The sequence below is a fragment of the Oxyura jamaicensis genome, chromosome 5 (genome assembly GCF_011077185.1).
Source record: "Oxyura jamaicensis isolate SHBP4307 breed ruddy duck chromosome 5, BPBGC_Ojam_1.0, whole genome shotgun sequence".
Taxonomy (NCBI): domain Eukaryota; kingdom Metazoa; phylum Chordata; class Aves; order Anseriformes; family Anatidae; genus Oxyura; species Oxyura jamaicensis.
The window spans coordinates 36,736,030-36,762,560 of NC_048897.1; the positions used below are offsets into that span (position 1 = coordinate 36,736,030).

General features: G+C 38.8%; 1 protein-coding gene across 4 annotated transcripts; it reads left to right on the top strand.

The window, feature by feature from the left end:
* The first annotated feature begins 299 nt into the window (after positions 1–299).
* On the top strand, positions 300–24,637 carry ZC3H14 (zinc finger CCCH-type containing 14). Of its 4 annotated transcripts, none has more exons than XR_004751600.1 (18): positions 300–459; positions 1,041–1,083; positions 3,957–4,071; positions 7,049–7,089; positions 7,446–7,641; positions 7,945–8,365; positions 10,248–10,408; positions 11,660–11,760; positions 13,710–13,865; positions 15,321–15,395; positions 15,879–16,035; positions 17,725–17,948; positions 19,298–19,418; positions 20,196–20,332; positions 21,230–21,324; positions 22,142–22,248; positions 22,923–23,748; positions 24,424–24,637. XR_004751600.1 is itself a non-coding variant. In XM_035328941.1 (16 exons), exons 1-16 carry the CDS (start codon positions 424–426, stop codon positions 22,250–22,252), a joined length of 2,190 nt encoding a protein of 729 aa, XP_035184832.1. The 4 variants fall into 4 exon arrangements, 1 of the variants encoding a protein (XP_035184832.1); XR_004751601.1 differs by lacking the exon at positions 300–459 and adding an exon at positions 658–790; XR_004751602.1 differs by lacking the exon at positions 13,710–13,865 and having other exon boundaries at positions 424–459.
* The last annotated feature ends 1,894 nt before the right edge of the window (positions 24,638–26,531 follow it).

Here is a 26,531-nt window from a genome sequence, read left to right on the forward strand (position 1 = left end):
GCTCCCCATAGGACTTGTATGCCAGGCCCTTCACCAGCTTTGTAGCCCTTCTCTGGACACTCTCCAGGGCCTCTTGTGGTGAGGGGCCCAAAACTGACCCCATTACACTACAAAGCAGGAGGCGGGTGCAGGCCTCCCCCGGGCACTGGCAGGGTAAGGGGACAAGGACGGGCGGGAGGCGAGCGGGGCCCGCTGCGGGGCGGCCGAGCGAGCTGGGGCGGCTCCAGGCCGTGGCTCCGCGCAGCACGGCGGCCCGCCGCCCTCTCGGGGCCGGCAGCGGGGCCGGGCCGGGCCGCGTGAGGGGAGGCGGCGCGGAGGCCGGGCCGCGTCCCGCTAGGGGGCGCCGCAGGCGGAGGCCGGGCGCTGTGCGGTGCTGCCGGGACGCCGGGGCCTGGGCGGGAGGCGAGCGGGGAGGCCGCGGCCATGGAGATCGGTACCGAGATCAGCCGCAAGATCCGGGTGAGAGCGCGCAGCCGGGCCGAGGCGAGAGGCCGGGATCCCACCGGCGGGGCGAGCCCGGCCGGGGTAACCGGAGGCTGCGGGAGGCAGCCGGGAGGGTGGACGCTGCCTCTCCCCCTGCCCCTGGCCCGGGGCATTGCGGCCCGAGCCCCCCCGCCGCCCCCCGGCCTGCAGAGGCTGCCAGCCGCTGCCTCTGGGCACTCACACGCCGCAGACCCCGGCACGGTGCCGGTGCCGAGCCGAGCCGGGGATGCCCTTTTCCGAGCCTTCCGGGGCTGTTCTCGTTTATTATTTGTGTATTCTCCGGCCTCTGCGCGCCCCATGAGACCGGGTGGTCCCCGCTGAAGGAGGGGGGGCCGGGAGCGGGAGGCGCGGGGGGGGGAGGGGGGGTGGAAATGGGGCGGGGGGCGCGGCTGCCGCGGGCCTCTGCTCCGAGCTGCGGACGGGAACGGGGCCTCCTCTGCTAAGCCGAAACCTTCAGTAGGCAGCGAGAAAAACTTCATTGAGCAAACCTCGCGCTGTTTTGCAGTTAAAGGTACTTCGTTGTTCCGTCCCTCACGTGCTGTTTCATTGCGTTCTAGGGGGCTATAAAAGGAAAGTTGCAGGAGCTGGGGGCTTATGTTGGTAAGTTTTACTTCATGGTCAGCCATCAATCACCCCAAAGTTTGTTGTTGTTCAGCAGGAAACAAGGAGCTAGTTAATGCCATTTGCTGGATCAGCGAATTTTCCATAATTAATTATGTTACTGCATACAGAAACCTCAAGTGTGAGGTGAATTACCTGAAGTGCTGGATTAATATATATATATATATATAAAAGACTCCACAGAATGTGTAGTCTAAGCATAAGAGGACACCCACCGTATGTGGACATTGGCGAATGAAGAACTAAAAGGAAATCAGGCTAACAGTCTCTCCCCCTTCAGTGAGATACAATTGCAAGGGATTTGAAAGAAACAAACAATGATGTGTGTTCATGAATATTTAAGGAAGGTTCTATGAGGTGCAAGAAGAAACATTACATAAAGTAAAGTGCTTGCATATGGCAGCAATTACCTGTGTCCACTCTGAGATGGAGTTATTCTTTCTTAGGTGTCTTTTCAACAGTGTTTTGGATTTCAAGTATTTGTCAGAATTAGGAGAAAGGATATTACAGTGAGACAGAGTCGGGTTCACTGCTTTAGGAGTTGGAATGGCCATGTCAGAAACAATATGTAGCACAACTCTGCAAAATGTAAGATCTTGACTGTTAAGGAGAAAACTAAGAGCTACCTTACGCTAATGTTGATGAAATACATGTAACAAAATCATAGAGATAGGATCAAGATTTTGTTTTGAATGTGAAGAGACAGATATGGGCAGTGTGGAGTGCCTTGAGTTGATTTTCTGAACTCAGCAGGTTCCAAGGAACCATGTTTAAAATTCCTTCATTGTGAGATCTTCTTTGTTATCATCTCAAGTTGTCTTTTCCAGTGACCATTTTTTTTCTTTTATTAACCTTCATTTCACGTTTCTTTTGTTTGCTTTTTCCTGCATTTTTGAAAAAAAAAATTCTTAAATCTCATACAAAGATGCAAGTAGAACCCTAGTGATCTGATTCCCATTATGGTTAATTATTCCTTCTCTGGTTTTGTTTTTTCCCCGTTTCTTGTTTTCAGAAGGCAGTTCCCAAGATCTTCATCCAATGTCTGCCTTTTCTTCTCAGTCAGCTACTGAACTTCTTCAAATAACTCTTGTATTCCTTATTGCCAAGTCTGACCTCCCTTGGCCTTTTTTTTTGTTTTTAATCTACTGTTTCCAAATTTCTATTATCTTTCAGCTTTCTTTTATTGACTGGAGCATTAGGGACAGCTTTCCAAGTAATGCTTTTCAAGAATCCTCTACTTCTTCTTGTAGGAAACTGGTAAAAATCTTTTCTCCCTCATTCCAATCCCTGTGAGCAAGAACCATGCTTTTGTTTCTGTAACTCCTCATACTTTTTTTTTCAGAAAGTCTTCTACACAAAGACATGCTGAAAATAGTTTTGTAGAAATTAAAAAAAAAAATTCACATCTGTCAAAGTGAAGGTAGTTAAATACTCATCAACTATGAAAATTATCAGAAGGCTGTAGTTTTACCTACAATTTAAGTTGACATAAGCCAACACAATCACAGAGAGCAGCAGTCGTTTTCTTTCTGTCCTTTTTCTGTTGTCCTGTTGCAAGTAATTGTGCAAAGTCATGTTTTAATGTATACTTAAAATATCTTCTTCTTTACTTTATATATTGAACCACCTGAGGAGCAGGTCAGGTGTAAAAGTAACTTGGCTATAAATAAAATCAATTTTAATATCAGTGAGTTGCTTTGTCTGGGTGCCCATCCAGCTTGTGCAATTTGTAGCATACATTAAAAAATAAAGAAAAGTTATGGTTTAGGCTAGCAATGTATTGTGCTGGAACACCTGAGTAGTGACAGTGGAGCACAGGTGCAATGTATGAATGTTGTTTCTGTGCTCTAGGGTACAGAGATACAGAATAAATGCAATTCCTTTGATTTATAGTTTGATTTCTATTTAATATTTTTAGTTTTTAGGTCTTTATAATATTGTATACAGGTTTAACGTGATTAATTGAGTACAAGTATATTAGGGCCTTAGTGCAAGTTCACTATTTGAAGTGGATTTCCAACTATTTTCACATTCTGTTCTTAGGTTCATGCCATGGATCAGTATTGGAGAGCATGAGGTGTTTGATTAAATAAATTGAAATATGTGCTCCAGAAGCATACCTAGTAACCTCAAGCAACAAGTGTCTGTTCAGTCTTTCAGAGTAGACCAGAGATAAAGAAAAACGCCAAACACCAACATCCCCAAACCTTTAATGTATTAACGTTAGATTCCCAACGCTTTCCTACCAATTCTGGTTGGTAGGGGAATCCTGTGTCAGGCAGTGGGAGCGGATTTCACGTGGTGTATGAAACTGCCTGCAGTGGGGAGATAGAGAATCAGACTCTTAGGGTTGCTGTTTTTTGTTTGTTTGTTTGTTTTATGCCCTGATATTCAGTGTTTTTGTAGATGGAAAATCTGGAAGTTGCTATGGCTTTGATTTGTTCAAAGGAATATTTATTAGTTTGGTCTTTCATAAGGCTAAGGTGCTGTTTGGCAATATTTGAAGTCATGAAAATTGTAGATGCTTGTTAGTGTTCCAATAAATGATTCCAGCAACAGAGTGGCTTTCTTTTATCTTCTCCTTTTCCTATTTTATTTACTTTTTAAATGCTTTGATCTTATTTTCAGCTTCTGCTCTACTGAAGTTGATGATCTTTTATTTTTCACTTGTGGCTGAAAGTTGTATTAGACCTCCGATGAAATGGAAGCCTTGTTAATTTCCTTATCTAACAATCTGCCTACAGAGGCCTTGTAGAAAAATTGGAAAAAAATCTCTGATAACTCCTTTAAAGATCTATTTAATCTTTTATGCTTTCTTATGTTTTATAACAACATATTTCTCTTTCTATTAGATGAAGAACTCCCCGATTATATTATGGTTATGGTGGCCAATAAGAAGAGCCAGGAGCAGATGACAGAGGACCTTTCCCTTTTCCTTGGAAACAATACTGTCAGGTTTACTGTATGGTATGTTTGTAAGCTACTTGTCACACTTCTTACCAGTAACTGGGACTCTTTTCTATAAATGAGCTGTGAGAATATAAACAGTTAGTTATCCCCCCATTGTGAAATTTACTTTAATAAAACCCTTTTACTTTAATAAATCATTCTTATTCTGTCATTAGGCTATTGCAGTGGTTATTAACTGTCCAAGGAGACTGGAGGGTTTATATTCTTTGTTTGCTCATAAGTGCAGTCAGATTTTTGAATGAAGTTTGAAATGCTCAGCTAAGTGAGAACCAAATGTTGATTGGAAAAAAATAAAATCCTGCAAAGCCCACACTGAGCATGGGAGTTCTGCAGTAAGTTCTTTAAAGGTAGTACTTTAAAAAACAGTTTACTTGCTTTTATGCTAATAGTGCTTCAGATTGCTGTAGTACAGAGGAATTAGAGGACAGATGAGCAGTGACTCTAATTCTGTATACCATCTTTGACAAGGCTTAGCACCAAATGTTTAGGTATTCCCACCTCTCAGCATGTTTATTTATCGCCAGCAGCCAGCTATACAAAACAAAAGTAGAACCCCAGAATTGTTGTGAAGAGGACAAATGAGCAACAGATGAACTTTTTTTCCCCTAAACTCCTGACAGTTGTGAATGAATTCTAAGCTGTACGAGAGCTTTAGCCAGTACAGTATTTCTCATGCATTTTCTACTACTTTAACCTCCAGGTTTCAAAGTAGCCAGGCAGACTCTTCAAACAGATGTCACTCCAGAGATTTTTTTCTGGCTTTCAGAATTGTGTATTTTTTCAATTTAATCTTATTTTTGAGTCTTTAATCTAATAGAGTCTTAAGGAAATTACTTCGATTTGTATAGATGAGAGAAGTATTGCATATTTCTTGCTTTTTCTGATTGCTTCCTTCATGATTTTCATACTAAGTGATTACATTCATTTCCAGTATGTCTGTGTGATTAGTCAGGTTCTCCTTTATTTGGTTGCGAGCTTTTATGCAATTAAATAGCAAAGAGGAAACATTTTAGAAGTTGTGTATGTTACTAAGCCATAAACATTGACAAAGAGTAAAAATTAGTTCCAGTTACAACAATTAACAGTATTAATTATTTAAACCAAAGTATTTCTATGTGACATGGGTGTAATTTAAGTTTGCTTTCAAAGTTTTCGTTTTTTTTGGCCTTTGTCAAAAACATAAGAAAGGTGAGTGCAATTAACAATGTACCCCCTTTTTTTTTTAATGTAAAGTTACAGTGTATATACCTGCTTTGTTCCTTCTTTTGACCTACCTAGATAAAATATTTGTCAGGTACTGTGGCAGTAAGTCATGCAGTTGTCTTCGAGTACTATTGGGAATCAGTTAGACAAATGAGGTTGAGAGACTGAAGAGTTTTAACTCTAGTACTAGGGTTTTCTCTGAATCTCTGCATGCTAAGAAATAACACGATAATACGTAGCAGTAAACAATTATGGTTTTGGAGATTAAACTGAAGCTTCATTAAAAAATAATAATGGCAGAGAAAATGAATTTTGGCAGAAGAGAGAAATCATTTATTTTTGGATTTGGAAATGGATATCAGCTATATGTAGATGTTATACCTTCTGCTGGTTTTGATGATTCCTGTTTAAATTCCCCATGTAATTAGTCTTGTCATTCAGTTCAGCATCTGCATTTGTTAATAAATACAAATTCTATTTCAGAATGCTTTAACAGATAATGAAGTAGGTATCGGTTAAAAGAAAGAAAAGAGAACAAGATGAAATGTATGCAGTAAGCTCTACAAGGACTGGTGGAGAGAAAAGTTATATAGTGGTGTAGTTGGGAGCTTTCTATTTATTTGTTTGTGTTTATTTGTTTTTGTTTATTTGTTTGGTTTTGTTTTTCCTTTTACAGGCAACACAGAACTATTCCATTCTTAAGCACTGAGTCCCTGTCTAAGTTAAATACTCAACAAGGTCTTCCTTCCTTGGTAGCTCTGTGTAGCTGGTAATTCTGGGTCATCTAGCAAAAGTTTCACAGCAGCTCTGTGGCAGAGCTGGCATTCCGGCTGGTTGGCCAGTGCTTCATACTCTGAACCAAGTGTCAGGTCAGATATCCATAGATCAGCGTGAAAGCTGATACACTGTGGTCACATCAGCAGAGTTCATCTGACAACATTTTTAACAGCCTTGTAGTGAAAAGCCTTCTATATATTGCCATGCAGTTTTACTTTGCCCATTTTTCAGTATGATTTTGTTCCTTGACACCTTTCTAATACTCAGCCTAAATTATGGAGATACCCATGGTCAGATCTGAATTCGAACTAGGATGTGCACTTAAATGTGTTTTTTGTTTATTTTTAATTTTTTTCTCTCTGCAATGAGCGTGTATTTTTAAAGGATTATTTTCTAGCCTTTTAATTTTCTGTATTGCTTCAGCTTGGTGCCCTTTTCACAGGCAAATAGCAAATTTGGCACCTTGCTGAAAAGTTTTTGCTCAGCAATATTGTTGACATACACAAAACAAGTTATAAGAATCCTGAGTATATTAAGTGCTTTGAATTGTATATTTTCTACGTTTGCATTTAGAATTATCTTTAACTTTGCTGTGTGATTAAAGTTTCATATATGAAGTAAAATTCTAGCCTATACCCTAGGATTCTAACTTAGTTTGAGTCAGTCCTTTTGAAGACATCTAATTCACACTGTTGATTGTAGTGGAACAGTAGAAAGTACTGGCTTTAATTTGGTAAATGAACAAAATGCCAAAAGTAGCTGATGTGATGAATACCCTACCTGCATCTATGAAGTTCACTCACTGGAGGCAAGTTATTTAAACCCTTTCTTAAACCCAACATTACCAGTTAATGGAAAGTGAAGCCCTGAATAAATAAGATGCTTATTATAGGGTGGGAAAAGGTTGTTTCTGAAAGATTATAATTCTGAATTAAAGTTCTTCTGTTTCTCCTTTTTCTCTTTTGCTTCCTTCTCTGTCCCCCATCTATTTTAGGCTCCATGGTGTTTTGGATAAGCTGCGGTCTGTGACTACTGGTAAGTAAGAAAATGAATTTTGAGTGGAACTGGATTTATCTTTTCAGTGTAGTGTTGCACTAAGTTAGTTTCCACTAAGATCTTAGCTGACTGTTTTGTTAGTTTTAAATTTCAGTGGTATTTTTGGGTCCTAACTTTTAGAAGATGGGTTTTTATTTTTCTTTTGAGATAAAGAATTTATTTCCCAGTCCAAAATTTAATCCTGAGTGTTTCTTCCTGATGTTTTGAGCTGAAATTTCAGATTGTTGTGTTCTCATCTGGGCAGTCTGCTGTTTGTTACATTTACCTTGATACATTTATTGCAAAATCTGTATTGCTGTGCTTTGATATAAAATGAAAGGTACCTGTTTTCACAGAACCAACAAGCGTAAAATCTTCAGAATCTAACATCTTTGAGAGCAACCTTCCTTCCGGCAAAAGCAGTTCATGTGCGAGTGATGAGAGGAGGCGTGAGGATGTCTTGCCACCTCTTGCAGTTTCCAGCACTCGGACAGAAAGAAATGACTCCAGAGTTTCCACCAGTTCACAGGAACAAAGAAACGCTGCTTCACGGTAAAGCTACTGATGGCTTCCTGACACAGATTAAGACTTCAGGAGTTGTGTGACTGTGGTAGTCATTGTGAAGCATTCCTATAATTTGTTAAATAAAAACATTAAATCAGGAGCTCAGTTCCATTTCTTTAAGTAACAGATGTGCTTAGATTAATTAACCAAACTAAAACAGGGATCAGCATGTTAGATACATATGAGAAATAATACCTTCATGATTCTTCCCATCTGGCTTTGTTTAAAAAGCCAGAATTTTCCAGAACTTTATTTGCAGAGGTAATATTTGGCAATTTCTTATTTTAACAGGCAGTCTTCTGAAGATGGTTCTGCATCCCGCTTAATGTCTACAGTCAAGCCTTTGAGGGAACTGTCACCTTCTGAAGCTGTAATTGACATTAAACCTGAACCAGATGATCTAATTGATGAAGACCTAAACTTTGTGCAGGAGAACCCTTTGTCGCGGAAAAAACCTACTGTAACTGTAACTTACGGTTCTTCTCGTCCTACTGCTGAAATCTACCGGCCACCGGGCAGCAGGAGTGCAGATGGCAGTGTGCACGTGCACAGATTGTCCCAGCAGGGCACCTTGCAGGGGAGCCGGCAGTTAGACACACAAAGCTGCAGGTCCTTGGAAACAGTCCAGCTGTGCAATCCAGAAGCATTTGGCAGCTTAGCAGAGAGTTACAGGCCCACCTCCAAACTCAGTGCTGATAAAGTAGGCAGCGAGGTTAGTACGATCTGAACTGTTGCTGTATTTCACGCTTGCTAGGAGCCTAAATTTCTGTGTACGTTCTTCCCATAAAGTCTTCACCTCGGAGAAATCAGAAGATTTCTGTTACTGGTACGAGTAGGTTTGGGATTTCATTCTCTAGGTGCAATGTTAAGTAGAGATTGCATAGCTTAGTGTCATCGCTTCACAGATTGCTGTAGAGCTGAGTTAATTAGCTTGTACATCTTCATGCCATATTGAGCTGGACTAATGGGCTGGCACGTTGTTATGATGGGTGTGACGAATCAGAAGGAATCATTTTGATCTCTAGTTCATTGGAGTAGTGTGGTGTTTTGTAAGTGCTGTGTAAATCTCCAGTTCTGTAAATCCGTGTTTTTGGGGTGCTGTTTATTCGTAACTATGCTAGATACACCTTAGTCTCTAACACCCAGATATATTGCTTTTTAGTATTGTTTTACAACTTAGAGCCATGGCATTTAAGCACTTTTAGGGGTGGGTTTTGTACAACCGTAAACTAAAAGCTGATTGCTGCCTTACTAACTGGAGAAGCCAGACAGGCAGGATGCCAGTCCCAGATGCTGGTTTTAAGACTACCCACATGAAACAGTTAAGAGCCTTTTTGTGAGTGGAATGAAGATCGTTACAGCTGCTAATTTTGTGATGAAGCAGAAATTTGACTTAAATTGTACTCCAACTGCATCTGTGTTTTCTACTATGTATATTGTCCTCTGCTACTACTTACACAGTTCTTTAAAAAGGAAAAGTGGTTTTTATTTGGAAATGTAGAATGCAGAGATGTGCGCTGATGTCCTTATTTTTTAAGCTGTGGAAGTGACAATGAGAATACAGTGATGTATTTAAGGCTGTATATACGTTCTCCACAAATGAGAGTCGCATCTCTCCTTGACAATGTTAAAAAAAGTTCTTGTGACAATTTTCTTCAGTTACTATTTCATTAGTAATGTCTAGAAGAGGGCTCCTTCAGAAGCGTTTCTTAGAACTGTGGACCTTTGATGTACTCTGCTGACTCTTCAGACAAGTCCTTGTGGTTTGGAAAGTTTGTTCTTTAAAAAAGTATTTTATTTATTTATTTTAATTGCATGGATCTTATGTATTAGTGTAGTCCACGTCAATTCCTTAGGATGTTTTTTCCTCTTTGGAGGATACATGATCAGTTAAAGGATACCGTATGCAAACCTAGCAGCCAGGTGCCTCATTGTGCTCCTGTGTAGATCAGTGCTGAGTGATGTTTCTTTTAGGAAGCATTGATATCTGTTTGCTCCAATGCTTTTGCACAGGCTAGCATTCAAATTTGTCACCATTACACGCATTGCAGTGTTGGTGAGTGGCTCTAAGAAAAGGGAACTTGCACTTCCTGAGCTGGACCACGCTGACTCTTCTGCAAAGCAGCTAGCATCCTTTGGAATGCTTGCTAGAAATTAATCTCTATGCTAATCTAAGAATTAGAGTTACTACAGAGGAGAAAGTCATTCTCAGTTATTTCACTTTTCTCCATAAAACTTTTAATAGTTGAGCCTTGAAGGCTGTTGAGAGTTGTTTTGAAAAATCCTCCTTTTTCTTTAGATGTTTGATAAATTGTCTTCTTTAGTCTTTCTTCTCCTTTTCTAGGGTTATTTTACTTTCACATTTTATTTTCACATTTTTAATGAGATTTCAGTGTAAGTATATCAGATTTTCATGCTCTTTAAGTGCTGTCACGTGTTTCTGCACATAACATAGTAGTCTTAGCTTCATGCAATTTGAATGGAAGTTCTCCATCTTCTGGTTGTAAGTAGAATAGCAAATAGAAAATAGCGTTTGCTGTCTTACTAATGCTCTATGCTAAATGTAAAAGTTTTGGCTGTTCTGTTTGTTGTAGGAAGAAAGCTCCAGGAAGAGAAGGTTGCCTGTTGTTAGCTCAGTAGTTAAAGTGAAAAAATTCTGTAATGATGGTGAAGAGGAGGAGGAGGAAGAAGAATATGGATCGCGAACAGGAAGCATCTCCAGCAGTGTGTCTGTACCTGCAAAGCCGGAAAGAAGGTACTTAAGATTTCAGGGATTCAGTGCTCTTTCCAGAAAAATGTAGGGAACAAAAACTTCGAAAGAGTAAGTTGATGAAAACTGTTTGCAGTTTTGAAAATTGACAGAAAAAAATCAGTAAGCCGTTTTTATATTTCATACCGGCTCACACCTCTGTGGGTGAGATGTCTCTTTATGGTACCTTTTTTCCACTAACTTTAAAACCTGTTTTTATTGTTGTGCATAAAGTGCAACTTGAGTGTGAAATTTTACACTATTTGGGAAAAGTTTACTGTCAAAAGAATATTGATGTTGGCAAGTTTCAGACCAGGTATTTAACGTGGTATCATAATTTTCCTAGGAGTTTTGGTTATTTTGTTTTACTTCAGGAATAATTTTCAAACCAAATGTCTCTGATCAGACAAATCTGATTCTCTTGTACACTAAGCCTTTTGACAGTCTGTTACTTTAAAACAAAAACAGCAAACAAGTGGGATTCGTGGATATGTTTCAGTGAAATGTGCTTCTTTATGTTGCTCTACTTTTTAAGATTATTTTATCTTTTCCAAAAAATTGAGAGATTTTTTTCTTTTTTCCCCCTTTCCAATCCTGTCTGAATGTCAGGTGTTGGTCAAGGTCCATCAGTGGTGTGTATCTGACTTCCGACAGTAAGAGGAAGAATGTTTAAGCTAGGGCAGAGTTGGTTCTACTGATCTGCAAGGCTAGCTTGTAGAAGATTTGTATGAAGCTGATAGACCTTATTGAATTGATCTTCAACACCACAGCACGTCTGTTTGATTTAAACTTCCTTATTATCAGTGTTCAAAGAGAAACAGAAAGCTTTTTTTTTTTTTTTTTTTACAACTAACATGTTTTTGATAGTCAGTTTTCCTCCAGATCCTACTGCCTGACATGGCTGCATAATTATCTAGTGCCAACACAGACTTGGTAACAGGAATGTGGGGGGCAGAGGCAGGAGGAAACGAATGGCAGAAGTTGTGCCTTTCAGATGTTGCATGTTTATACAGCAGCTTACGTGCGAGGTTAAATCAGGCCTCTGGACTTCCACTTTTGAGAGTGTTTTGTAGATCCCTGTTCATTCAAAGAATAGATTAACAAGTTGAAAACAAACATCCACAAAGTGAAGATTTAGATGCTGACTTCTGTCTGTATTATGTGTACCTTGTTAATGTGTTGAAATACCTGTGTTTAGCACAGATGCAGTTGCTGTTGCAATTCATTTACAGTTACTTTTTTTTTCATCTCCCTTAGACCTTCACTTCCACCTTCCAAACAAGCCAATAAGAACTTAATACTGAAAGCAATCTCTGAAGCACAGGAATCGGTTACAAAAACAACTAATTATTCCACAGGTAATTAGCATCTTTTTTGTTTGTGCTGAGCTTTAATACTTCCAAGCCCTGTTTTACGAATCCAAGCTAAATATAGCACTTAGAGATCAAACAGAATGTTAAATAGTGCATGCGAGTGATACACATAAAGGATTTTCCATGTCCTGTGTGCATTACAGTAATGTTCAGTGATGAATTATGAATGCATGAACAGGGGAGGAAGGAAGTTTTTAAAATGCATTAATCAAGATAATAAGTCTGTAAAGTGCACAGAGACAAATCGGAAGCACCAGAAGTTTTCTAAGGTGTGAATAGTTGCTGAGGAGAAAGTGCTGAGTGTTAGCCATGTTGTTGGAGCTAATTGTTTGCTGTTGTTTTCCTTTCTTTCTGAGAGGAGAGGAGAAAAAAGCCAAACAGCAAAAAAACAAAATGCACTGGATATAGGTAATTAAAGCAACTACTAAATGATATATTAGCCTATATCCTCTTCAAGTGAGGAGGTTGCAGTTTTAGTTCAGTGGTTTTAGATACAGAGTTGCGCTTGGTACAGCAACTGAGCAGTTAGCTGCCTGTGTCATGGCATTCTGCTTTCCTGGCTGGGAAAGACTTCAACTGAAGAAGGGCACATCTAGGTGTTAACCTTGTGTGCTTTCATTTTATGGGGTGTTAATAAAACCAGTGCTGTCAGCATGAAGCATTGCATGTTGGTGGCAAGGAAGCATTCACTGAACTACCCAAACCATGACTTTTATGCTGCCTAAAGCAAGTCTGAGTGCTGTCCAAAATCTCTTGCCTGCTCCCCCTCAAAACCTACAGACTAACTGTAAGAAACACGTATCTTCCTTCCACATTAACAAATTGACAAAATGTCATTGTAAACTTGTTCCTTGTTTTATTGTAGTTACTTGTATTTTCAACTTGTGTGAGTGCTGGTAAGTTGATTTAGAGGCATGAGAACGTCATGGAGTTTTCAGTCTTTAAAAGCTCTTGAATTGGAAGAGATGTCAGTGCATGTTAGACACTGGAGATAGTGAGATGGTTTTAAATCAGAGTGAATTGTATAGATGAATAGTAAAGATTGTTGCCAAACTTAGAACTGAAGAAAAATTAACTAAGGATTGTTCTAATGAATGTGATTTAATGTAGGGATGACTTCTGAATATTTTCTGGAGTGCCATGCAGGTACTTCAGTGGTAGTATTTCATATCTGTTTATTTTGAATGGAATATAGAAATTAACTAATTTGCAATCTCTGGGAAAACAAAGCAGTATGATCATAAATGATAAACCCAGTACTGAGCAATATCGTAATTACATGTGTCAGAGGGTATGATGTGATTTTCAGCCAAGAAAAGAAAGTTTAGCTTTTTACAACCAGTTCTAACAATCTTGGCAGAAGCCAGGCAAAGATGCCAATGTGTCATCCTGTCATACCCCCAAATACCATGCTACTGTCATCAAGTTTTATATTCTGTTTGCAAGCAACTTAGCACAGGGTTTCTGGGACAGTGTGAGAAGTACATCTTGATAATCTAAGATTGTGAGAAGTACATCTTGATAATCTAAGATTGCTCATATGGAGGAAGGTGGAATAAAAAGTGATTTCAGTACCAGAAGAAAGTTTTTAGCAAATCACTTCTGTATAGAAGTGATGAATGAATAGTGAGGTCACCCTAACCCTTCTCATGCTGCATCTCTGCTTTTGGTAGCAGATTTAGTTTTGTCTTACAACTAGACATTCAACTAGATGAGATACAGCTCGTTGAATGTTCTATGCACATTCACGTGTGTGCTTTCACAGTAAAGATCTTACAGGTAGCTAAAGACCCTTTTTGTCTAAACAGATGCTTGAGGGATTTTTTTGTGTGTGTGTGTGCGACTTTGAGTGATTTTATCATCACATGTAAAAATAGTAGTGTTGGGTGACTGGGTTATATATAAACGATTTACCATTGTTCATTTATTTAAAGTTCCACAGAAACAAACTGTTCCAGTTGCACCAAGAGCTCGAATTAGCCCAGAAGAATCTCAGTTGGAAGTAATCCATGTGCAAAGCAGGATCCCTACTCTGAGTTCTCAGCTTCAAGTAGAAGAGCCAAAGGAGCAGACAGCAGAAGGCATACAAGGTCATCTGATAATATTTTGTAAACATTTATACCAGCAAATGTCACTTTACAGCAGGCTGAGAAAAGAAATGCTTTTAATTTTTAAGTTAGCACCAAGAGTTGCATGTGGAAATGGCCAGAAAACCAAGAAACTTCCTGAAGTGTGGCTGCAGGGTGTATCTATATGCATGGGTAACCTTGGATGAGTTACTCAGTGAGCCAAGGGTGATGCAGCATTCTGGCATATCGCTGAAGAATAATTTTGCAATAAGTGAATTTATCTATTTATATTGGGGTGAATTCTCTTTTCTCAGTCCTTTGCCCTTTTTCCTTGATACACTGTAGGAGTAATGCTGTCATAAAGCTTGTGTGAGACAGTTAAGATACTGCATGTTTGGAACAATTTGCAGCATTTGAAGTATCAAAAGATTCTTTCCAAAGTGGTGTTATCACACAATTAGTTTCAGTTTTACTTTGTTGTGTTGGTATTATAGTACTGTAGTTGCTGTTACAGGATGGCTGATATCAGGGTAACTGTGAACAGTAAGCTATATTTTGCTTCTGTTATGAAACTCCTGGAAGGAAAATAGCATAGTATCTGAAGGTAATCAAAGTATCTTTTCAGCATGAAAGAAACCTCTGCGTGGGTGTTAACAAGGAATTGCAGAAGTAAAGTGGTAGGAAAAGGTTTCTGTAAGGAGTTAGTTTACTCTTACCAAGTATTTAGATGGAGCAAAATTTGGTTTAAGAACTTTGTTACATCAGCTCACATAAACATTCCTTATTGAAACAAAAGGACCTTGTTTTTTCAGTCTCTTATTTTTCTTATGGATGGATGTGGAATCTTTCTGCCAGCATAAAATATTTGGAATTTTATCTGTAAAATATGTAAGAAGAAGCTTTCTCAGTTTTTGAATTAACATATAGAAAATATTTAGCATAAATATTTTGTCTCTTTTCCAACCGACATGGAAATGGCAGCTTACTGAAGAAGCTTAGAGAAAGCAAAATATTTTTTCTCAAACCATCAGTCAAATGTAGGATGTTCCTCTTATGATTTGTTTCTCCTCTTCTGAGAAGACCATGAAGTAGTCCCTTGTAGTTAGCTGCTTTCCTATGTGTGTGTCAACACCTCCACAAAGGAAGAGGGAAGAACTTGGCCTCTGTAAATTTCCATATCCGCAGACCAAATTTTCACTGAGTCATAATAGTGGGAAAGAGACATTCAGTATTGGGATTTTCCCATGCCATCTGTCTGGAGAAAACTTGTTATTTCCAAAGCACTGTGGAGAGGGGTTCCTTACTATGAGAATGGTGGATTTTCTGTGGGAGTTGTAAAAGGGTTTTGGTCTTTTTTAATCAGAAGAACTATGTTCTATATTTCAGTTCTGTAGTTCTATTTATAGTGTTATTCATTAATCTAGAGTTTCATTTTGACATGTAGTAAAATATGCTCCTAATTCCTGTTTATTTTAGGAGCTGAACAAAAGGAGCTCTCTTCTCGGCTTCAGGTTGATCCTGTGATTGAGGATACTTTGCAAGTAACTCCAGGTTAAGTCTTATGATATTTTTATTCCTAAAGAAAAATTGCTCGTTCTCAAACTGAATGCCAACGGTCAGGCAGTGCTAAAATAAAATCTTGTTTTCAGTTAATTTTACTGTTTTTTAGTATTTTCCCAGTCTCTACATGCCTAAGGAAAATAAGTGTTACATCAGTATGTGTTCAAAGCCCGGGAGGTGTTGTGTGTATGGATCTTTAGTGCTGTTTCAGCACAGTGTTGTTACAGGCCAGTACAAAGTTTCCAAATCAGGCCTAATATGGGCTATGGCTCCTGCTTTTGTGGAATAAGCAAGGAAGTAAAAATGTGTTCTGGAAGTTGCTGCTAAGAATTTAAAACAAAAGAGAGTTAGCTCATTGACCATGTAAACTTTTAATTTACATACTCTAATTTTTGATGATGCCAAAAGGTAGAGTACAATTACATGATTATTTTTCTTTGGCTTATTTTCTAAGTAATTTTTCTCCCATTTCAGACTACTATGATGCAGAATCTATGGTCCATACAGACACTAGGTCATTTATCCTGAAGAAGCCCAAATTATCTGAGGAAATAGTGCCACAGAATCAGCAACTGGGAAAGAGGGCTACCGAGGCAATACGAGTACTCTCAGGCCGTCTAATACAGACACGGTAAAACATTTTTATTTTTTTTAGGACTCTCACTAGTCAGAATGCTTGCTTGAGAGTTAATGGAATAATTGATCCATTCTTGTGATTTGTAGGTTAGGTCAAGATAGGTGTAATCACGGAAAATGGATCAACATTGAATAGTGGGGTGAGGGGAAGCAGGGGCAAAGCCCCAGAAGTCCTTTTAAATTGAAAAGAATTCCCAGGGCCAGCTGTACTTTGAGCTTGTCTTTGGTTTTCAAGCAAAGAGAAGAAAGAACTGAATAGGCTTCTGCTTCTCTCTCTCTCTTTTTTTTTTTTTTTAATCAAAGCTGTTTTTGAAACAAGATTTATTTTTTTTTTCAGATTTTTGAAATCTTAGTTATGTAGTTGTTTTGCATAAATAACCTTTAGTTTACATCTGTTTCACCTTGGGATTACATTTCTTCATGAAGTCCCTTTCTGGGGGGAAAACAGCGTGTTCTCTGCATAGCTCGGTACCATAACCAAAGAAACAAGTAGCGTGGGGACAAGTGTTTTAAGGCATGTTACAAGTTCAGCCAAGAGGAGTTTAAAGTTCTCTTCAGTTGCAAAGGATGTGTTGTGGGTGTCTTTTCAGTTACTCAAAGGATTGAACAGTGCATACTTTTCTAATTCATTAAAGGACTTGGTATTCCTGCTTCCAAACAGTTTTATCTGTGTGTGTGTGCACCTTACCTGCTAAGTGAAAACCACCCAGAGCAATGTGAGGTACATCACTGTGGGCTGCTGTGCTCTCTTACTGTGTTTCATTTCTGTGATTGGCTTTAAACAGCCTGTGTTAACTAAAAATGAAAACAACGATGAACAAACCAAAAGGATAAGTCACAGTTGGCAGCTGGGACTTGGTGCTACAAGACAGCAGTGAATTTTTGCTTCTGAACAGAACTGTTTCTGACTGCTTAGCTTCAGAGTTCTGGCTAGTCATGCTGTTAGTATTGTTTTTCTCTCTTTTTAGAGTTGTTATAGACTGTAGTTGCTTTTAGCCCAATTTCATGGAGAAGCAAGGTTTATAGTTACCAGATACACAGAATCATCCCATTTGGGAAATCACTTGGGTGAATTGTGTGGGACAGTGAAAGAGTGGAGAAAACGTGTGTATCTCCTGTTTTTATTCTCTTTATCCCCTTTGACTGCAGACAGATACAGGATAACCAGCTAGATTGAACTTTTGATCAGGCTGAGCATTAAAGTTCTTAGTGTCAGTATTTCAAGACTCTTTTTTCACCCAAAAATCTTTTACACCCACTGTTTCATAACATGCTGGTCTGTTTTTGAGGAGACACTTGATTTTTGTGTTAAAAAGTTCACAGTTACAGGAACATTATTTACCCTCACCTTTTAGGTCTCAAAAGTGTAAATTCCTGAAAAGACTAATCACTTTATTCCTTTATTTAAGCGTGCCAGTAAATGAGCTTTTTGATCAATCTGTTAAGCAGGATGCAACAACCAGAAATACACCTGCCAAAGTCTGCTGTGTGCCACTGTATGCTGTGTTACTTCCCAGTGCTTCAGAGACACCAGAAGGCAAATTTTTAATCCAAGTAATTTATTGTTAGTTTTAAAAGAAAGTTTGTTACTGTGTTACTCTCTAGCTTGTACTTCTAGTTGCTAGTGCAACTCACTTTTTGGCTTAAGGAGGCTTGAATAAAAATCTGTTTCTTTGTTTGATAGAGACCAGCTTGCACAGCCAGAGAAACCTGCTAGTCCCAAGTTCATCGTGACACTGGATGGTGTGCCCAGTCCACCAGGATACCTTTCAGATCAAGAAGAAGAAGAGATGTGCATATCTGAAGGATTAAAGCCAGTTACCCAAAATATTTGTGCAGGCAAAGGATTAAAAGGCCTTCGAGCACAGCAGATGCAGCTTGTAACCAGGCAGCTAGAGAGCTCTGATGGTAATTACTCGTTCCAGCAGGATCTGGTACTAATGTGGTGGTTTGGTTGTGGGTAGAACTCCTGGATACTATCATTCTTGACAAATCAAAGTGATGGTATTTATATGGGAACATCCTTTTGGCAAATGAAGGGTGGTAGTTCAGCAGCCTCACACCATTAGAGGCCTTTGTCTTGATAACGGAGAGCAATCCCACACATAGGTAACTCTCCACGTTGCTCAGTACTGGTAGTCTTTGTTTTCTTTTGAAAATGCAGTTTGTCTTCACTGACAGAAATCTGCACTTCTGGTTAACCCACTGCCATTTGTCCCCGTGCTGATGGACAGATTTTATGATGTCTTTCTGTGCCTTGAACTTTAACAGATATGTCAGTTGGCATTAACCTTAATACTTCTGTCTGGATTCATGATACAAAAAGGTGCCTTTCAAGCATAAGGTGTTGGCAGAGTTCAGTTGCCAGAATCTCTAAAAGTAGAACTGAAGCAGTACATGATCTTATCTTAACATCGTTTATTTGGGATACCTTTTGAATACTGTGGGAACTGTTTACTGAAGCATGTGTTTCAGTTGCTTAGAACTCTGTTTTGAAACAATGATAGAGGATATTGTTTTGAAACAATATAGAGGATATTGTTTTATTGTACACCTGTTGAATACTTGCCTTAAGGTTATTCTTGGGTTCAGTTTTTTAGTTTTCTTATGAAGACCTTTATTTTCTACATTAGCAGTGCCTCCAACTTTTCTGAATGAAATTAAGAGTAATTGACGCTCTGTAGAGAACTCTACAGCTGGATCCATGTATCTTCAAGTGTGTAACACAATTATGGGAGACCTATGGGAGAGATTAAGTCTTACTGCTGTAGGTGTTTTAAGTCCATGTCCCTTCCATTCTGCTGGCTTGGAGAAAAGAGGCAGTGCTATGTTAACACACATGGCTCAGCAGAGCAGCGTAACTGAAGTTCAGCTGAAGAACATTTTTCTTAGTCTTATCTTATTGAGGCCTGGTCTCTTTGACTCTCACCTCAGTTTGGATTTGTGAATAAATTGAATTAAGTTGCTTTTAAACAGCTGAAGTTTGATCTTTTGTCAATGAAAAGGAAGCTGTAAGTCCAAGATTAGGGCTTTTGTAACTTTGTAGTTTTGGAAATACTCATCAGACTGTATGATCATACAACCATTTTTGCTGTCATGACCTTCCTTTGTTTTAATTAATAGAAACTTATCAACAATTTAGCTAAAGGAGGAGAGGAGGAAATATTTTCAATTTTAATTATGCTATACTGTGTAAGTCAAAATGTATGTGCAGCCACAGAGGTCTCAGCTTGACCATTTTCTTCTTTCCTTTGTAGTGGAAATGGAACAATTGAACATTCTGCAAAAACAGGAGAAGGTGCTTGAGCGCTGCAAGTACTGGCCTGCTTGTAAAAATGGAGATGAGTGTGTGTACCATCACCCCACGCTACCTTGCAAGTGAGTAGTACAAAGCTCATCCACTTGACGTTGTGTTATTCTTTTTACTTCAGTGCTCCAAATTTCCTTTCTTTGTTAGTAAATATTCCAAGGCAGTGTGAATCTGTTACAGTAGTGACAGCAACCAGGTGACGGGCGCTCTTCTGCCAGACCTCACGATGCTTTTCAGTGTGATGGGGTTCCAATATTTGGTGATGCAGTAACTTTTGGTTTGAAAGCAAAGGCTAACTTGGGAACATGCACTGTGCATTGGAATTCCCTTTCACAAGCTGCAACAGTCTAGAAAAATCATTTCTATTTTGCGATAAGTGTTACCAGATTGGGTGGCTTCATTTACTCAAAAATTTGAATTTTCTTTTAAAATCCAACATACCTAAATTCATTAACATTTTCTCTTCATAAATGAGCACTATTATTCTGGGATTCTGTGCCCTGCTCTCTCCCCATGCAAATGTCTGAATTCGTTGTGCCTTTGCTGCTCTGCCCTACACAGTAACAATAAAGTCTTAGCTTGCAACAAGCAGCTTGCCACCAAACTCCAAGTATGAAGTAGTTCACTTATTTACTGCATGTAAAAATTGTCTGCAGGGGAAGTGAATGCTGGTCAGTTAGTGTATGTCACATGTCTGCATGTCTGGCTTTGGGAGTAACTTAACGTGCATGTGCAAACCTTGCTGTAGTTCTCAACGTTGTGCGATGTTCTGGCCTTAATGTGCAGCAGCTGCTTGGGGATTCTGTTCTGAGTATGAGCTGACGTCTGAATTTCTTTTCCCTCAGAGTTTTTCCTAACTGCAAGTTTGCTGATAAATGCTTGTTCATCCATCCAAATTGTAAATATGATGCAAAGTGCACCAAGCCAGACTGCCCTTACACTCATGCCAGTCGAAGGAACCCCCTCCCGCCTCCCAAACCGGGTGAGCACCTCTTGTTTGTCTGAGCCTTACGTAAATGTGCTGACAGGAGAATGATGTGCTGGAAGCAGAAACTGACATCAGTGAAAAAATAAGTAGTCCCTTTTGATGCAGAGACTAGCCACCATTGCAGTTCTGTTCAAATTTGTTTCTCAGACTGGGTTTGTGTGTTACCAAGAGCTAATGACACAAAGCAAAAACAGAAGTTTCTGCCTTTGAAATAAATGAATATTTTTTTCTTTCTTTAATCACACTGTAGGAGTTAACTTTATGTAATGATGAGATGACTTTCAGAGATTGAGGTTGCCCAGTGAATGCAACTGCTGTGCTTGAAATGGTGGTTGGTATTCCTGAGCTCTTGAGCAGTGCCAAGGCAGAGGGCCTCTACACTGCTGAAGTCGTGATCTTTTCAAGTGGTGTAGCCCTTACTCAAAGTACAGCGCAGTTTTGTTCCTGGGCCAGAAGGCAGAGCACAATGTGCTTATCTCCTGTGTCAGTTCCAGCAGCTCCTGTGTATTCCTGGAAAGTGCGCTGCCTGTGCCTTTCACTCTTGTTAGCTTAAACTAGCAGGCTTTCTGCTGTCTAAATTCAACATAGGAATTCTTCTGCCTACCAGAACCACCACGTAAGCACCAAGCATTACCCATGACCATGGCACCTCTGTTGTGCAGTGGCGAAGAGCTGAGGCTAATGATTACCTCCTAGCCCTGTTGTACCACAGGATGAGATCGACTTAGAACACTGTGATAGAGGCTCCCCATATTTTTTGCAGAGCTCTGTTGTATAAAATGCAATTTCTTGTGAAAGGATTGAGATACTTAATTTTTTCTGGAATTGTATTTAAAAAAAAAACACAACAATTTATTCTGATTCAGGCCCTGTTCTTTTCTTTTCTGTTAGCACCACTACCCACACCGTCTCTATCCTCCAGTAGTCCGCTGTGCAAGTTTTTTCCTGCCTGTAAGAAAATGGAATGCCCATTTTACCACCCAAAAGTAAGTTCTCTCCCACGTCTTTTCTTCTTTTCTACGGAGATACTTGAAATATGCTATTTTGAGCCAGGAAATGTCATTAGCATGACCTTTTGCTTTTACTTTTCAAATTTTAACTTTAGCTTAGAAACAGAGTATATGAAGGCAGCTTAGAAACAGAGTATATGAAGGCAGTTACACTTTTCTAGATTCTTTTAAGTATTTCTGTATAATCTGCTCTGTGGGGGAACGGTGACTTACATGGAAGGAATATGTTTCAGACTGCCTTTTCGTTTGGGTGTGTTGCAGTATCCAGGAACTTGAGAAGTTGTCCAGTTACCCAAGTGTGTCAGCATGACTGCAATATAGTGCAGGAGTTTGTAACTTGGCTACTTCTATACAGGACAATTGTGCCTGTGCTTATTTTTACACCAGTAGGTTTAGTGCTTTTTTTTCTTAGATCTCTAATAACACTGAATTGGACTGTTCACAGATATTAGCCAGATAGCTTTTCCCTCTCTCTTTCAGATAACGCTGTGGAGTGCCCATAACTTGTATGCACGGGTCAATAGACACTACTTTGTAAACCCCTAAAGCAAGGGAGTTTCACCTGTCAGTTCAGCTGGGGGTATGGAGCATTTATCTCACAGATAATATTTATGAAGAAGGATTCCCTCCTGGCACTGGGTTGAACTGATAGCAGTAGCCTACAGAGCTGTTGATTCAAGTATTGGAGAGATCATACAGTAAAACACATTTTCATGTAACTTTTGAGGTTAGCTTGTTCAGGAGTGCAGAGGGCAACTTTTAGTAACCTCTTCTAAAATACTTCAATTTTTAGCATTGTAGGTTTAATACCCAGTGCACAAGACCAGACTGTACTTTCTACCATCCAACAATTACTGTACCTCCACGCCATGCCTTGAAATGGACTCGAACCCAAACCACGTAAGTGTTGTTTTTAATTTTTCTTGGTTGAGCCTAGGGGCTCCAGTCTTATAAATACTGTAGTTACAAATAAAATCTTACAGAACTGTGGGTGATCAACAGCAAAGACTGTGTGAAGAAAGATACCTGTTATAGCACTTTCATTTAACAGAGTTCTGTACTGGCTGGTTTTAGTATCTCAAACATTTTCGAACCTTTCCTAGTTTTACGCAACGCTGGAAAACAAGTGCCCTGCAGTTAGGATTTGGAGAGGTACTGGAATTCTGACCTAACATGTCGTGTTTACCAGAAGTTTTAGTGGAATGAGACTGAAAATCCAACACCAGTTATTCTTTACCATGGTTTTATCTTCTGTCCAACCTGTCTTTAACACAAAATGTTCTGGGGCTTCTCTGGAGTGATTGTAAACAGGGCAGTTCTCTGTTCAGGCAAGGAGGTTTTCTGGCAGAAGGCCTCCATCCTGTCATCTATCCACAATTTCATAAATAAGCATCAAAATTCCCAAATCTGCAGTCATTGGCCTATTTTAAAGACACTCAGATTGCCTGAGCTTTTTACTCCACCTAAACTCATTTGAAAAGGTCTTAATTGCTGCAGGGGTAACAGTTCTCAAATCAGCTTTACAGAATGGTGGGATGGTTACTTATGGGAATTGTTTCTCTCTTTCCCCTCAGTGAATGATGAGGATACAACTGGGGACTGAACTTTGCTTCTTTCAGCCAGTAGCAGAAAGGACAATTACCTGCCAGGGGCACAGGAAGTAAGAAAAACTCATGCATTTTGAACTTTTAATATACATTGTTTTCATAAAACAAAGTTGATTGCATACTTGAAATGTCTCTAATTTTCCAAGTTTGTAAGTTTGAGCAGTTTTACATTTTTTTTACACTGTAAGATGTCTGTGTAAGAATAGATTTACTTTAAATTCCATTAAAAACTTTCAAAGCACAGCCTGTGTTCTATTTGAGTAATGTTTCTCATTTAAGATTAGGTGTGTTGAAGTTGTTAGGAAGTTTATGCCTGTATTCAGGTCATACTAGAATTTTTATTTTTTAAGCAGCTGTGTAGTATGGTGTATACAGCTGTCCTGGCAAACACTGATTGAACTCCTTAGCTGTCTTTTCCTTGTGAGTGAGTGATGGGGTACCACTGCCATGTAATGGTCATCATACCTCTGCTACTTTCTTAAACAGGGGCAAGCACGCACAGAAATGTTTCATACGTGAGAACAATTAAACAGTGATGGTGTGCTCTGTTCAGAAACCCTAGGAAATTAAATACCACTTCACTTGAAAGTAAATGGTTTCAGGTATCTTCATTTATAATTGGAAGACAAAGTCTCTCTCTGAATCTGTTGCTGAATACTTTTTTTCTTTCCAACACTTCTTCCTACTGGACACACTTTGTAAATAACTCATTTGAAGAAGCTCCTGTGAAAATTCCCAGTGGGTTACCATATGTATATTAATGGCTATTTGTAATAATGGAAAATGTTGAGCAGTAAGATGAACGCACTTTTTTTATTAAATGTTTTCTATCTTTTGGGGAACTACATTTTCACAAAAATATACAAAAGAATTTATTTTTACAAATATTTACATCAGATATCAGGAAACAATAAGAGCTACATATTTTAAAATTAAATTTGACAAATATAGTCTTGAATTCTGAAACTTAATGCTCCAGGAAAGCATTTTTAAAATTCTGTTTGTGAAATAAAGTACTCAAGGCTTATATTCAAATTTAAAAAAAATCTTAATGCAAAAATCTGACATTTAATTTATATATATATATTTATATATAATATATATATATACTTTAAATAAACATACAACATTGTTACAGGGGATAGATGTTCATGGTGGAAACCAAAATGGAGTACGCTTAAAACCATGATCCTTATTACAGTAATACATGACCATACCTTTGGACTAGTTCAAAATATATATTTTTTTGGTTAAAGCAAAAGGGATTATCTGACACACTGCATAATGAAACACAACAGATCTAAACAGACAACTGGATTTTAAGCTTAAAGTACTACAGTAAAATATTTTCCTAAGGTGACCTGATGGGAGTAGAGTAGCGGAGGACAGGCTCTTGCTTTGTAAGGAATAATGCTGAAATGTTTTTCTTTTCCAGATCAAAGACTCCAATTGTGTTGTTTTTCTATAGAGTTTTCCAATGCCTTCATTAGCTGCCCTTGCAGAAATAGCTGCCACCATGAAGCTATTTTTCCTTTTCAGTGTGAGATGAGAAGACAATTTGTAAGGGTAGCAGTGAACTGCTGCTACCTCCATTGCTGAATTTCAACAGCTTTGATGTCTTATAACCTACTGTACAATGTTTAGCATAAGGCAAGCTGCTGATTTTTCTCTGAAAAAAAAAAGGTGATTAAATCCACCCACAAAGCTGAAAGTATATATATTTTTAAAGGGAATACTTCTAATGTATTTACTTAGATTATTACGTTATTTTAAGTGATCATTGTGGTCTTGTGTGTTCTTACATGAAATTTTACATTAAAAATGCATTAATGTTCTTCAAAAATCAGTAATGCAGCATTTCCATTACTTATTATAATATGCTGTATACCCATAACTGAACTAAAACGCATAAACCAAGCTCATAATATACCAGAAAATGTTGTTAGTTTTGTTTTTTTCTTAAAAAGAGACTAGCTACTTTGAGCCTGAAAACACAATACAACGCTAAGTAGCTGCAAGTGAAGAGGAAAAACAGACCAGAAATATGTAATGTACGACCCAACAGCACCAACATTTCACAGAAGTACAGAAAACCTTTTTTTTTTTCATGCAATCTGTGCCAGTTTTCATGCCTGGAGTTTCTTTAGAAAGTATGTTTATTATATTCCCAAAGAATACTGTATAGCGCATGTCCCGGGTATGACTAGTACTTGGAAAAATCATAGAACTAAGGGAAGTACCATTTACAGCTCCAGAGCTGAGTATTACATATTCAGATGGTTTAGTAATGTGCTGGAAGAAGATACTTAATTGCTCTGTTTCTTAGGAAGAATAAACGCCCTCTTTTTGAGGTGCTCCCCCCCAGTCTCAAGAATTTGCAACTAGATACATTCATGTAAAATTAATTGTCAGCAGCATGCTGCTTTGTATCGCGTGTCACTGTAGTAACAGCATGGCTGGGGTTAGAGTTGACTGACCTCTCACAGCCACTACATACGAATAAATACTTATTTGGGGTTTTGGCGGGTGGGGGGAGTATAAAAAAAAAAATCAAAAATAATGGCAAAAGCTACCAAATACTTGGAAAACGTTTCCCCTCCTGAACAGCTTATAAGCGTTTAGAGGACTGAAAGTAAATGCACCCTTACTAAATCCATTTTTCAGAACCCACCAATGAACTACTTACTTCAGTAATCTACATCTTTATCCTTAATCATCTCCTGCCTCAGGCCCAATGTGGGAACAGCTGATGCTGGCACTAATTTGTAGTTACAAGAAATAACTGGGGTATTTGTCCCCTGTGAAAGAATTCATGTTATGAAAGACAGGTAAAGCATAAGCAATGTTAATCCTCTAGTTTAAAATACCGGTTGTTAGGCCCAACGAAAAGTTAGGTGGGTACAACAAGCTTTTAAGAATGGAGTAAAGTCAGAGAAGACACTGAATCCTAGGCAACTTGTGGGGGCTGCAGCATCATGGAGTTCCTGGCTCTATTTGAGCACAAAGAATAGCGTATTATGGTGTGAAACAGAAACATCTTTAAAACACTGGAACTAAAACAGCAATAAATTTTTTTTGCTATCACAAAAAAAAAAAAAAAAGCCAAGGTTTGGGTTTTGATTCTTGTTCCTCTTCCTTTGAAGTGAGCTTCCATATGACATCGGTGCCCAAAGCAAGAGAGACAACTACAAGTAAATAAAAGGCAAAATTGCTTTGCAGGGTCTTGAGGTTATCCCACAACAAGCAAAAGAAACAGAAAACTCTGTATTTTGGCTTATGGAAGAGGAATCCAAACACACACATGCTCCACCTGTCACATCCCAAACTCAGCTGTCCTCTAGCAGGTGCCTGTGCACAGATGTTGTGCTTCTTACCAACAGTCACTACACATAAAAGTCAAGTTTAGTCACCGAAGCAGCACCTGTAATGAGTTCAGATTTTTAATGTGAAGCTTTCCTTAACACAGTATTTCCTTACTTTGTAATGATTTACTTCACCAATTTCTACTGCTATGTATTCATAGCCCTGTATTACATTCCTCTCCCCTGACTTATGACACATACACATACATCGGCA

Coding starts and splice junctions, on each gene's coding strand:
- ZC3H14 (XM_035328941.1), top strand. CDS start 424: ATGGAGATCGGTACCGAGATCAGCCGCAAGATCCGG. Junction 7,642..7,944: donor CAAAGAAACGCTGCTTCACG/GTAAAGCTACTG, acceptor TTATTTTAACAG/GCAGTCTTCTGAAGATGGTT. Junction 21,325..22,141: donor GCCCATTTTACCACCCAAAA/GTAAGTTCTCTC, acceptor TTCAATTTTTAG/CATTGTAGGTTTAATACCCA.